The sequence below is a fragment of the Ambystoma mexicanum genome, chromosome 3q, assembly GCF_040938575.1.
Source record: "Ambystoma mexicanum isolate Mex_15411 chromosome 3q, UKY_AmexF1_1, whole genome shotgun sequence".
NCBI classification, from domain to species: domain Eukaryota; kingdom Metazoa; phylum Chordata; class Amphibia; order Caudata; family Ambystomatidae; genus Ambystoma; species Ambystoma mexicanum.
The window spans coordinates 310,408,407-310,419,430 of NC_090926.1; the positions used below are offsets into that span (position 1 = coordinate 310,408,407).

General features: G+C 45.8%; 1 protein-coding gene across 1 annotated transcript in view; it reads left to right on the top strand.

Annotated features, from left to right (window-relative positions):
• Positions 1-8,933, top strand: part of DDX23 (DEAD-box helicase 23) — a 607,483-nt gene extending 598,550 nt beyond the window's left edge. The window contains exons 16-17 of the mRNA XM_069653852.1: positions 6,177-6,351; positions 7,744-8,933. Coding sequence (XP_069509953.1) covers positions 6,177-6,351; positions 7,744-7,967 — 399 coding nt within the window. The 3' untranslated portion in view covers positions 7,968-8,933. The remainder of the gene's footprint in view (positions 1-6,176; positions 6,352-7,743) is intronic.
• Positions 8,934-11,024: the final 2,091 nt, after the last annotated feature.

Consider the following 11,024-nt stretch of genomic DNA (forward strand, 5'->3'; position numbering starts at 1 on the left):
GCACTTACTCCCCACCCCCCACCCCCTCCCTATCCCTCTCTCTCCCTGCACTTGCACGTCCTGAATCCTCACAAGGCTTAGTAGAAGCGCACCTCTTCTGTTCATCAGTTTTATTTGCCTTTGTTCCCATTTTCCTTACCCTTTTCCCTGTGGGCGCTTTGAAACACAATTTCTTGATGATCCTGGTTAGAGAATCATAAGGGGCAATATCTGGATTTCGGTTTCAGATGATGACAAAGAGCTCAAAGCAGAGGATGAAGAAGAGGCAGGAGCGCAACTTTGAGGTTTTCTCCTTTTACTTTGGGTTTCACGGTAGAAGGATGAGCTGGAGGGAATGCGTGTCCTCTTGGACGTGTTTGTTGCGCTTAGCCGTGCGTTTTTGGGAGCTGATCTTATTAGAGACTTGCCGGTACAGCTGTCAATAAGGCACTGACCGCATTCACAGCAAACGTTACATATCAACGGCAACTCCTCGTGCTCATAGCAGTACACTGTCTCCAGCTGAGAAGGCCGTGGCACTGCACCATGTCCTGTGATCATACTCCGCTGTGGCCTTGGGAACTCTGGCCAGATTGTGCACCTCCCTTCGATATGGAATATTGGAGCATCCAATCCTGGGCCATGACGCCGTTCGTTAATAACCTACCTGGTAAGATGGGGCCCCGGTGCGCCCCTCCTAACTGTGTTAGGCACGGAGTCAGACCTCCATCCCAGACCTGTTGCCTGTCCGGTCCTCCTGTGACTGCTTCCTGTGTCATTGAGAGCTGGCCGCAGCAGGTTTCTTCAGCCAGCGCCGAGGCGCACCAAAAAGGACTCGCGCAGGCGAGTCCACATTCACCCACCGGAAGTCCTTGATCGGCAGGGATTTAGAGCTTCTTCTCCCCTCCCTTATGCTCAGCAGGGAAGCAGAACGAGAAAAGGTCCAGCCTAATGTTGCCCCTCTAAGCTCAGCTCCAAGGGGATATATTAGTGAGGCCAAGCGCTCCACAGTCCCAGCATGCCGGCCGGAACATTTAAAGCAGAGGCACTAGGGGTAGGGAACGTTGTTATACTCTGCCGAGAAGGAGCGCATTGAGTTAAAAAAAGTAGTTAGAGTTGGTAAAAGGGGCGGATACCTCTTATGTGAGTACTAGCACAAGGAAGAGGGATGTGGAGGTAACGGTTTAAATCGTTATTTGTCACGCAGTTTTAAATGCAGTCGCCCTTTTGCTTGACTGCTCAGCTCCCACTACTTCTTTTCCAAACTATATATCAATTCCACTTTCAACCACTTCCATGGCACTGGTGATGAGTTACTTCACTGTGCGGATAATAGTTTTGACCAGTGTTGCTGAATAAATATTCTTTAAACTGCAGAATTTTCATCCCATTTTATTTAAAACTTGGGTACTATTCAAAAACAGTGGTTTCTGTTCGCCATAAGCAATGTTTTCCTTTACTTGAACCACACCCGGCACAGCTCCTGCAGCTCCCCTCTGAAAGCAGTTGGGTGGCTGCATCGTGTGTGATGTTAATATGGGTATTTATGTATGCAATGTTTGTCGGATACCTTTATATGTATTCATGCAATGTTTGTTGGATACAGGTATCCGACAAACATTGCATAAATAAATAAATAATCCCAGTCCACGTATTTGACAAACATTGCATAAACCGGGTTGTGGCTGAGGACTGTAACTTCCTCTTGTGAACTCTTGCGTGAGGTCACCAGAGGAAGTTACAGTTTGCTCGCAGGCGTTTATTTATGTATTTATTTATCTTCCTCCCAGTGCCGAGCAGTGGTTTTGGGCACCTGACTGGCCGGACTACACATCTGATGCCGGATCTCGGATCCGGCGAGAGCCAGCCCTTGTCCCTCTATTGCCCAGCACCTTATTGCTGTAACTGGTTTGTGCTGTAAAAGGAACATTTCTTCTCTGTAGTACTAAGGGTGGCTTGCTGACTGTTACCCGTCTAACCTCTCTTCCAGACCAATGGTATCGATGAGATTTGAGGCAACTTTACACTAAAGATATCGCTCACCCGAGCACCAGTGTGGTTCCAAGGTGGATCGGATCGAACCTGCCAAGAGGGTGGGCTTTTAAAGCATAACTCATTGTGTAGAAATGGGTTATAAATACATGTGCACTTTGGGCCATTATTTAATGGCTACTGTGATACTGTGATATTTATATCAACGGTGTGATGCCATCAGATCTGATCCGTTTTGGAACTACTGTCTAAACACAGACTCCTGCTCACTCCACATAGCACTGTTTAGTCGCCGGCACCAGATAAAACCCTATATAAATATTAGTGAATTACTAACTTAACTCGGGTCCCAGTGGTGGTCTCGTACGAGTGCTGGCTAGATTAATGTTGCCTAAATAATCGATATGGTTACACTGTTTAACATCAAACTTCTGTCTTAAGGCTAATGCACTCTACTGTATTGTTTTTGTCATTGTTATCGTTAAATGCTAAACGTTTTATGTGTTGGCGCTCTGGTGTAGTATGGTTATTGGTGATTTATGTTTCACTTATGTCTGATTCATGTCTGATCGAGTTTTATAGTACTAATGGAATGAAATTGAAACTGCTTAAGTTATTACTGTTCAAACCTTTTTAATGTATTTGTTTAATGTATTTGTAAAAGTTCATTAATGAACTAAAAAGAAATAAATACATTTAAAATTAAAGCATTTCAAAGTAGTACTTGAACCACCAGACTTGGACCAACCACTAGATGGCAGTAACAAGAAACCTTTAACACATGTTTTGGAAGTGGGGCCATGTTAACGTTAACTTTTCTTTAATCCAAATATAAGACCAAGGCCTAGCTTTCTTTATTGCTAAAGGGATCCCCCTGCCTTTCAAAGTTAACTAAAGGTGCTCGTCTGTCGTCAGGAAATCAAAACGTATAGGTTCTCCTCAGTCCCATACCTAATTCTACCTGACCCTACTACTAATGTGAATAGCTCTGAAAAGGCCAATAGAATGTCGCTCTTATCCTGGTCATCTCTTGTCTTGCTTTCTTCCCAGCAGCTTTCTCTTTGATGCTGTATCTTCTTCCCTGTGGTAATTGATACACAAATGTCTGTTTAGAATATAGGATTCTTTAAGTTACCTTCCCAGATAGTCTTTTGACGTTTGCTTCATAAGCTCATGTAGCTGTTCCCATAGACTTGTGGGCCTTGTAGTCTCATTAATGCCAGCTTTACGACAACTTTCCTTTAAGTAGTTCCTCATATTCAGGTCTGTACTGGTATGAAACACTTGTGTATAGGCGCATTATAAATGCCATATCATATCATGTTTCTTAAATTAATGTGGACTCAAAAATCATGGGCTTTGTATGACCTTATCCAAACTATTAGTTCCCCTCTCCTGGGTTCTTGGTATTCGATTCTCTCTTTTATAATTCAGTTCTCTTAACAGTCTGATTTCACAACACTTGTTACTCTTATTTGCGGTGGGCTCTCTTCAAGCCTCCCTTCCTCCCAGGGTATTAGTTTCCACTTCTTATCCATTTTCCATACAGCGTTGTTCGTTACGCTCTGTGTAGGTTTCATGTACCTCCAATTCTGTTTACTTAATGTCTGACTTTCATACTTGGGACTTTGAGAGTTTTCTCTCTTCCCATTAGTTCCCACCTCTCTCCTTCTCCCCGGTACCTTTTCCGACCCAGGGGAAGCCTGCGGGGCTTGGCGCGCACTTAAGTCCTTGACGTCTCGTTCCCTCTTCTCTGTGCCTGCCTTCGCCGGCGTAGCGTTCTCGGCTCCTCTGACTTCAGGTACTGTCTATGGGCGCGGGCTGCAGGTAGCTTCTCTGTTGGTCTCGGCATTGTTTGTTGGGTTTCTCGCCCACCACGAAGCAGCTGTGGTCACGCCATCACATTGCATGGGTCTTAGATCCCTGTTCAGGCAACTGTTATCCAGTTGCAGGATTCATCAGGTTTCCAGCATCTCACTGCTCGTTCCTCCCCTTTCCAAGTGTCGCGGCTCTGCTCCATCTTCAAGACGTAACCACATCCAGGAGCTTCCCTTGCATACCATACTCCCTCTCCTCACAAGAGTCACTCTTCCCAATTATATGCATTTCTCGTTTTAAAGAGACATTTCGTCTTCTTGGTATGGCTGTTTTATTCCTACATTGCCTGAAGCCAAATATACGGATGAGTGGTTGATCTTCATCCTTAGGCAGTCCCTTATAGGCTGGTATGGTATTGGGTCTAGGGAATTCCTCCTCAGAATGGGAGTCCTTGTCCTTTAAGGGACAGTCACTCCCATCAAGGTGCCACTTGCCCATACCCCTAGGGGAGGGTCTTGCGGAGTGTGCTCACCTCCCTAGCCTCAAAGGGGATGGCACCTCCTTTGGTAAAATGGACGAATATCCTTGATTTATCACACAGCCCAGTATGTTGCAGGAGGAATTGATAGTATGGTGTATTTTAATTACTTCCAAACACGGCTCTAATGAAACTCCAGGCTCAGACTGACATGTAGAGCAATTCCCAAAGGGACAGCTAAATATTCTAGTATGGGCTTGTTTTTCAGGTCAAAGAGAGCCAGTTTGGTACTGCACTGTCGCTCTGGTCATTTTGACTCGGGTTACTCACCAAATGTGCTTTAAAATGTACTATGATAACGCATTTGACAAAAAAGCCCCATTAGGCCGTCTCAAACAACTTTTCATAGCAGAGTAACAAATTGCCATTTCAATTGTGCCAACATAGAGCCACAGAGTTCCTACCTTTCAGTGGGAGTGGGGGTGTGGGTGTGGGTGGGGGGCGTTGAGTATGTGATATTATGTATTCCCAGAGCTGAGAAGGTCTAGTTTAAACATACACCCCAGGAGAATAGTCACAGGCACTCACAATGAAAGATGCAGAACTAGGCATGCTGAGGGCAAACAGTCTTTAAAGTTATTTTGTTGGGGCTGGGAGGTGCACATCACAGGAATTAAGCGTAATGTTAAACCTGCACGGTAAGCACACACAGTGAGAACCCTGTCTCTAGGCTATATTGCATGATATTCTTAGCCACATGCTTCTGGCATGATGGGGTCTTCTTAGAACTACATTGCACTGTACCTCCAAGCGGCATCATCTGGAAGGGGGCGCAAAATATACTCTCGCCCCTTGCCTAGGGGACGCCTGAACTCGCTATAGAGCAGAATTTTAGACATGTATGTATTCAGTATGGTTCATTTTTCTCTTTCATGCACAGCAAGAAGCCCAGAGTTTCTGACTGACTTTAGTGTTACTGTTCCTTCAGCACATATAGCTCCAACACATGGTGTTCTTGGATGCTCAGCAAATCCAGTTCCGACAAAGTGTTAATAAGCGCAAAGCACTTGCACCTCTTTCTTACAAACATTAATTCCAGCCCTCACACCCTGTTACTGAGCTGCAGTTCCTCCATCACCTGAACAGTGTTTGCAAACTCGCAGCTCCACAAGTAATTGTATGCAATGTTACTAAACACATAGAACACTCAGCTGTTACACACAATAGCAGTTGAACATATCACTTGGTCGTTTTACACACTATTCGTGAATAGGCACTTTTGGCTCATCCAGGTCTTACACAGTGGTGCAGGGCACACAGTACTTTCTGTTCTTAATATTGTTACTAAGCATTTGTGTCTCTTTGAAACCACACTACTCAGCACACATTAGTTACAGCTCTAACACATTGTATTATGAAGCACACATCCCTCCAGGCACTATTAAACTGCTTTACTGCCCATGTCTGACATGCGCTCTTCCACTGTGTTTTACGTGTCCAGATGTTTACACACTCCTACTAAGCAGACAGCATATCAAAGCCATTAAAGCATTAATGAGCACTTTCAGCTCTAACAGAGATATTAAGCACACAACACTTCACTATGTTAACAGATGCATCTCTCAGATTATAATTATTAATTATAATGTTTTTTTTATAACGTGCTTAATACTGAAGCGGTTTCTAAGCGTGGACCCGGGATTGGAACCTGTGTTGCTCTGCGTCATATTGCTTCCAACACGAGCGCGTTGCCACTGAGCTATACTACCTGTGCCAGATCATACACATGCATACAAAAAACACACAATGTAGGCACAACACTCAAACCTCTAAAAAGGTCATGTTTTATTCTCACGTTTGGTTTTCTCTCTCTCTCTCTCTCTCTATCCCTCTCTGTTTCTTCTCACAGTACAACGCTTGCACTCTTCATGGTGGCAAAGGACAAGAGCAGCGAGAGTTTGCGCTTTCAAACCTTAAAGCTGGAGCTAAGGATATCTTGGTAGCCACAGATGTGGCCGGCCGTGGTATTGACATCCACGATGTGTCCTGGGTCCTGAACTACGATATGGCGAAAAATATTGAGGGTAAGTCCTACTGTCTGGAGGGAAGTGACATTCTTGGTACTGAGGGCAGAGGTGAGGTGAAGTGAAGTACTCGAGGCTAAAGACAAGTGGGAAAGGGATCCTTCTGGAAACTAAGAGAGGAAGGCATATACAGGGATCTGTGAAGAATGGCAGTACAGGAGTTGATGTTGAGGGGAGCTTTGGGGGCTGAAGGAACTGCAGGGTTGCTGAGGGCAGAAGCGAGGCTGAATTCAAGGGGTTAAGCAGAAGGTGAAAGGGGACAGCGAAGTTTAGGGGTTAGAGGGGAAGAAGTGTCCTGGAGAGTGTGCAGATAGTGTAGACCTTCAGAGTGGGTGTAAACAGCAAAGAGAGTCCCAGTAGCACAGAATATTTGTTCCAGGGCTAAGGGAAGTGAAATCCTGGAGCATAATGGGATTCTTGCAGTTGGAGAGGAAGGAGGCTCATTGGGCCCTATGAAATGAGGAAGGTAAATCCTTGGGGCTGAGTGGAGTATAGAGTATGTGGCATCCCAGGGGCTGTGGAGGGCCATGCTGTGGAGTATTTACAATCAAGGTAAAAGGATTTGGAGTCCTGACGGCAGAGGGGAAAGTATCAGAAGAAGAATCCTAGTGGCGATAGGGAGAGACACAGAAGGTACAGGTAAGCCGAGGGGGGAGGAACAGTGATCTCCTGAGCTTCCAGGACATGTCCAGCGGGAGAATGGCAAGCTGAGGATATGAAGAAACCTAAGAATCTGGGGACTTCTTGTGCACTTTTCATTTATTAGTCAAACTTAAAGTATTGCTATTATCACATAAGATTATAATAAAACACTAGATTAGTGTATTCAATATAATTTCACATGGAACTGCAACCTTCTGTGGGATAAACTGTATCCTACATTAACAACACTAAGGAATTGTATTTTCAAAGCAAAATAAAGGCACACACATGTTTCACATTACTTGGGCTTTAGTAATTGGGCCCAAGGTGCATGCTTCTCCAGGGCCTCAGGTAGTATTAAGAAATACTGTCCATATAGTGGCAAAATCCTGTTGTCCTCCATAGCTATTGTTTCAAATTTAATTAGTTACAAAGATTGGGATTTTTAATTTCATTTCTTCATGGATATCTCACTCTTCTCAGTTTGCCGTAATTGGGAACATATCTTTTTGTTGTGAAATCGATTGCTAGACATGAACAAAATTTAGGAATTTGGAAAACAATGTTCTCGTATAAAGTTGGAACGCTGAAAGTACGTGGACTATAGACAGTAATTGAAACGTAACACGCCATAAAGTGTTCAACTTTATGCTAGAAAATAATAGGTCTGTGCTAGAGAAGTCCATAGTCCGGAGAGGCTTTTTTTTGCAGGATATATTTCCCACTTTAACATTATTCTTTTATTCACAGACTACATTCATCGTATCGGCCGTACCGGAAGAGCTGGTAAGAGTGGCGTGGCCATCACCTTCCTTACGAAAGAGGACTCCTCCGTGTTCTATGATTTGAAGCAGGCCATTCTGGAGAGCCCGGTGTCGTCTTGCCCTCCGGAGCTCGCCAACCACCCTGATGCCCAGCACAAGCCAGGCACCATTCTTACCAAGAAGCGCAGAGAGGAGACCATCTTTGCCTGAGCTGACACCTGTGTCTTCATGTGCAGGATTAGCATCTTAAGAAGAAAGTGTCCAGACTATTGTTGCAGACAAACCTTGTGTCCCACCCCCAAACTTCGGGGCATGTGGCAGTGCAGTGACAGGGTTTGAAGTCGGAGTGGGGCCCGGGGGGGTTAATCCCACTATCTGGAGTGATACATTCTAACCTGGGGTCCGCAATTCTTCCGAGGAAATGGTGGTTCCTTTTGAGGAACTGTTGCGCATCCTGTGAAGCTGGTGAAGGTCCAGCACGTCATCCCCTGATCGAGTTACAGACTGGGTTGAAGGAAGAATCAGCTTGCTGTATCTCCTTCACATGCAAAACTGAAGGCACACACTGTTTCTGGCACTCACCCACATGGAGATCCAGCTTGTAACCCAATTTGTGCTTGCAGACGGGGTCAGAGGAAGACCGAGCTCATCACCCGCTCTCCAACAAACTGACGGCCGAAGGTATACCCAGCCCAGGAACTCCTCACCTATTTGCAGCACAGTATGAAAGGCATACCCATTTTTTCGCCCCTGAAGTTCTATCTTGTGAAATATCTTTGAGATGCTATATTAGAAGCACATTTAAACTTCGCCCTGGCGAGGAGCTGTCACCATCCCACAATCTATTTTTTTTCTGTCGCTAATCCAGGATTGGACTTTTTCTCCAGGGTCTCCTGAGATGTCGTGGAATAAGGAGTTTGTTGTCAGCAGAATATTTATTTCACCCGTAGTTAGGGTATTCCAAGTCTCATGAACTTTTTCAAGGATGAAATTCCGGAGGAGCACCTCTTGTGTCCCTAAAGACTCTTAATTAATAGCAGGCAATAGGTGCTCCGAGTGCCCATTCTTGATGTAAATAAACAGAGTAATGTCTTTTTTACCTTGTATTTTCAAGTTCTTACTTTGGAAGTTGATTGGAAGTTCAGGAATAAAGTACACCTTTCCTGTTTATATCAACCTCTGTCCCGTTCTTTATTTCCCCAGCATTTGATGCACAGTTCTCGTACTCTTGCATTCTGCTACCACTGATATTTTTTGGGAATCGCCTGCACTGAAGTAGACCTAGTAAAGGGGTCTTAAATGTATCTTGGCTCCACTCATCCTAAGTGCCTGATCCGAACTGTTTGCATGTGCACCACCAACTAGCTTACACAGTCCATATGTTTCCACCAACAGAGAAGTCATAAAAGCACTTCTTAGTTGTCATCTCCCATTTTTCCATTTTGTCCTATTTTTTTCGGTTTCACATTGGTCATTCTAAATGTACTTCCATTTTACCTCCATCTACAGCATACGTGATTATACATCTAGGTGCAAAAAATGCATTTGTTGTTCTGGACCCTTATCTGTGGCCGACTCACTGAGCCTGCGCACTTTGTCTTGAAAAGTTCCATGTAATAAGTGCATTTATCTACTTCATGAAGATAGCACTAGGTTAGCAGAACAGTAGACCTCTCTCGATGTCCAAGAGCAGTTTTCTATCACTGGCAATGGTACATTTCACTGCAGGCTGGAGGTTTTGCAATGTATTTCATGGGAATTTGTTATTGGGTGAGGTAAAATCTGTCCCGTCTCACCTCTTCCTTAGACTAAGACTCTAATTTCCTCCCTTTCCCCAGCAGACTGTACTACTGCCCCACCCTCCTCATGGGACTCCCTCTCTTCTGCTTTATCTCACTTGTCAAGTTACTTATCTTTGGTACGTTTATCCTCTTCAACTTCCTTTCATCTTCGCCCTCTTCTGCTTGTTGCCTTAATGCCTGGTGGATGTTGATGCACAATTGTTCCTTTTTAGTTTCCAACTTCTTGTCTGCAAATCCATCCTTGAGTTAGCGTCACTCTACCTAGCTTATTCCATCTCTCACTCTGCACTCCTTCTCAGCTACTCTTTAACTCACCATCTCCAAGCTCATTTCTGTGCCTTCACCCTACACGCACCTGAACAATGCAACCTTCATCCTGCCGTGTAAGCCCTGATGCCTGCACTGGGCCTGGTATGGCTGAAGATTTTATGGTGGCATTGTTTGATGTTGGTGCTCAAACTTTAGTTGCACGCTGAATATTGCTGACAATTACAATCAATGTGCGTTTGTCATCTTGATGCCTGCAGCTTTGCGCTCTGCGCACTACCCACCTCTGGGCATCCATATGCTGTGCCTTCCACGATGGCCTCACCATTCCTCCATAAACTTAGTTACCTGCCTTTGGGCCAGCCCCTGGCCTGCCACTGGTTGCTTTGGCCTTTGTAAGACAATCACTGCAACCGGGAGACGGGAGCTGGCCCATACTACCAAGGCCCAAAACAGGGGGCCCTGTCTGCTCCCTGTCCGCTACCGTAACTGTTCCGCTGTACCACCCCCTCTGGTTGCTCTTGATGTTCCACTCTGCCCTCCCCTCTGGTTGCCGGTGATGTTCTGTTGTGCCCCCCCACCCTCTCTGGTTGCCCGTGATGTTCCGCTGTGCCCCCTGTCCGCTACAGTACTCTTTCCCTTCCCCCCCACCCCATTTGCCCTTGATTTTCTGCTGTGCCCCCACCCTCTCTGGTGGCCCGTGATGTTCCCCTGTGCCCTCCCACCGGCTCTGGTTGCCCGTGAGGTTCTGCTGTGCCCCCCTCCCCCTCTGGTTGCCCATGATGTTCCGCTGTGCCTCCCACCCTCTCTGGTTGCCAGCAAATTTCTGTTGTACCCCCCGCCCTCCTCTGGTTGCCCGTGTTGTGCCGCTGTGCCCCCACCCCACTGGTTGCCTTTGATGTTCCGTTGTGCCCACTCACCCTTTCTGGTTGCCTGTGATGTTCCTTTGTTCCCCCTTCCCCTCTGGTTACCCCTGATGTCCGCTGTGCCCCTCCCCCCCTCTGGTTGTCTTTGATGTCCCGCTGTGCCACCCACAATCACCCTGTTGCCCGTGATGTTCTGTTGTGCCCCCCCCTTCTCTCATGCATGTGTTGCTTTTTTACCTGATTTCTTCTACCCTGCTTCCCCCTTCAGCCCTCTCCTTCTACCCCCCTGCAATTAACCACTGCATGGGGTTTGTCTTGATACATTATGGTTC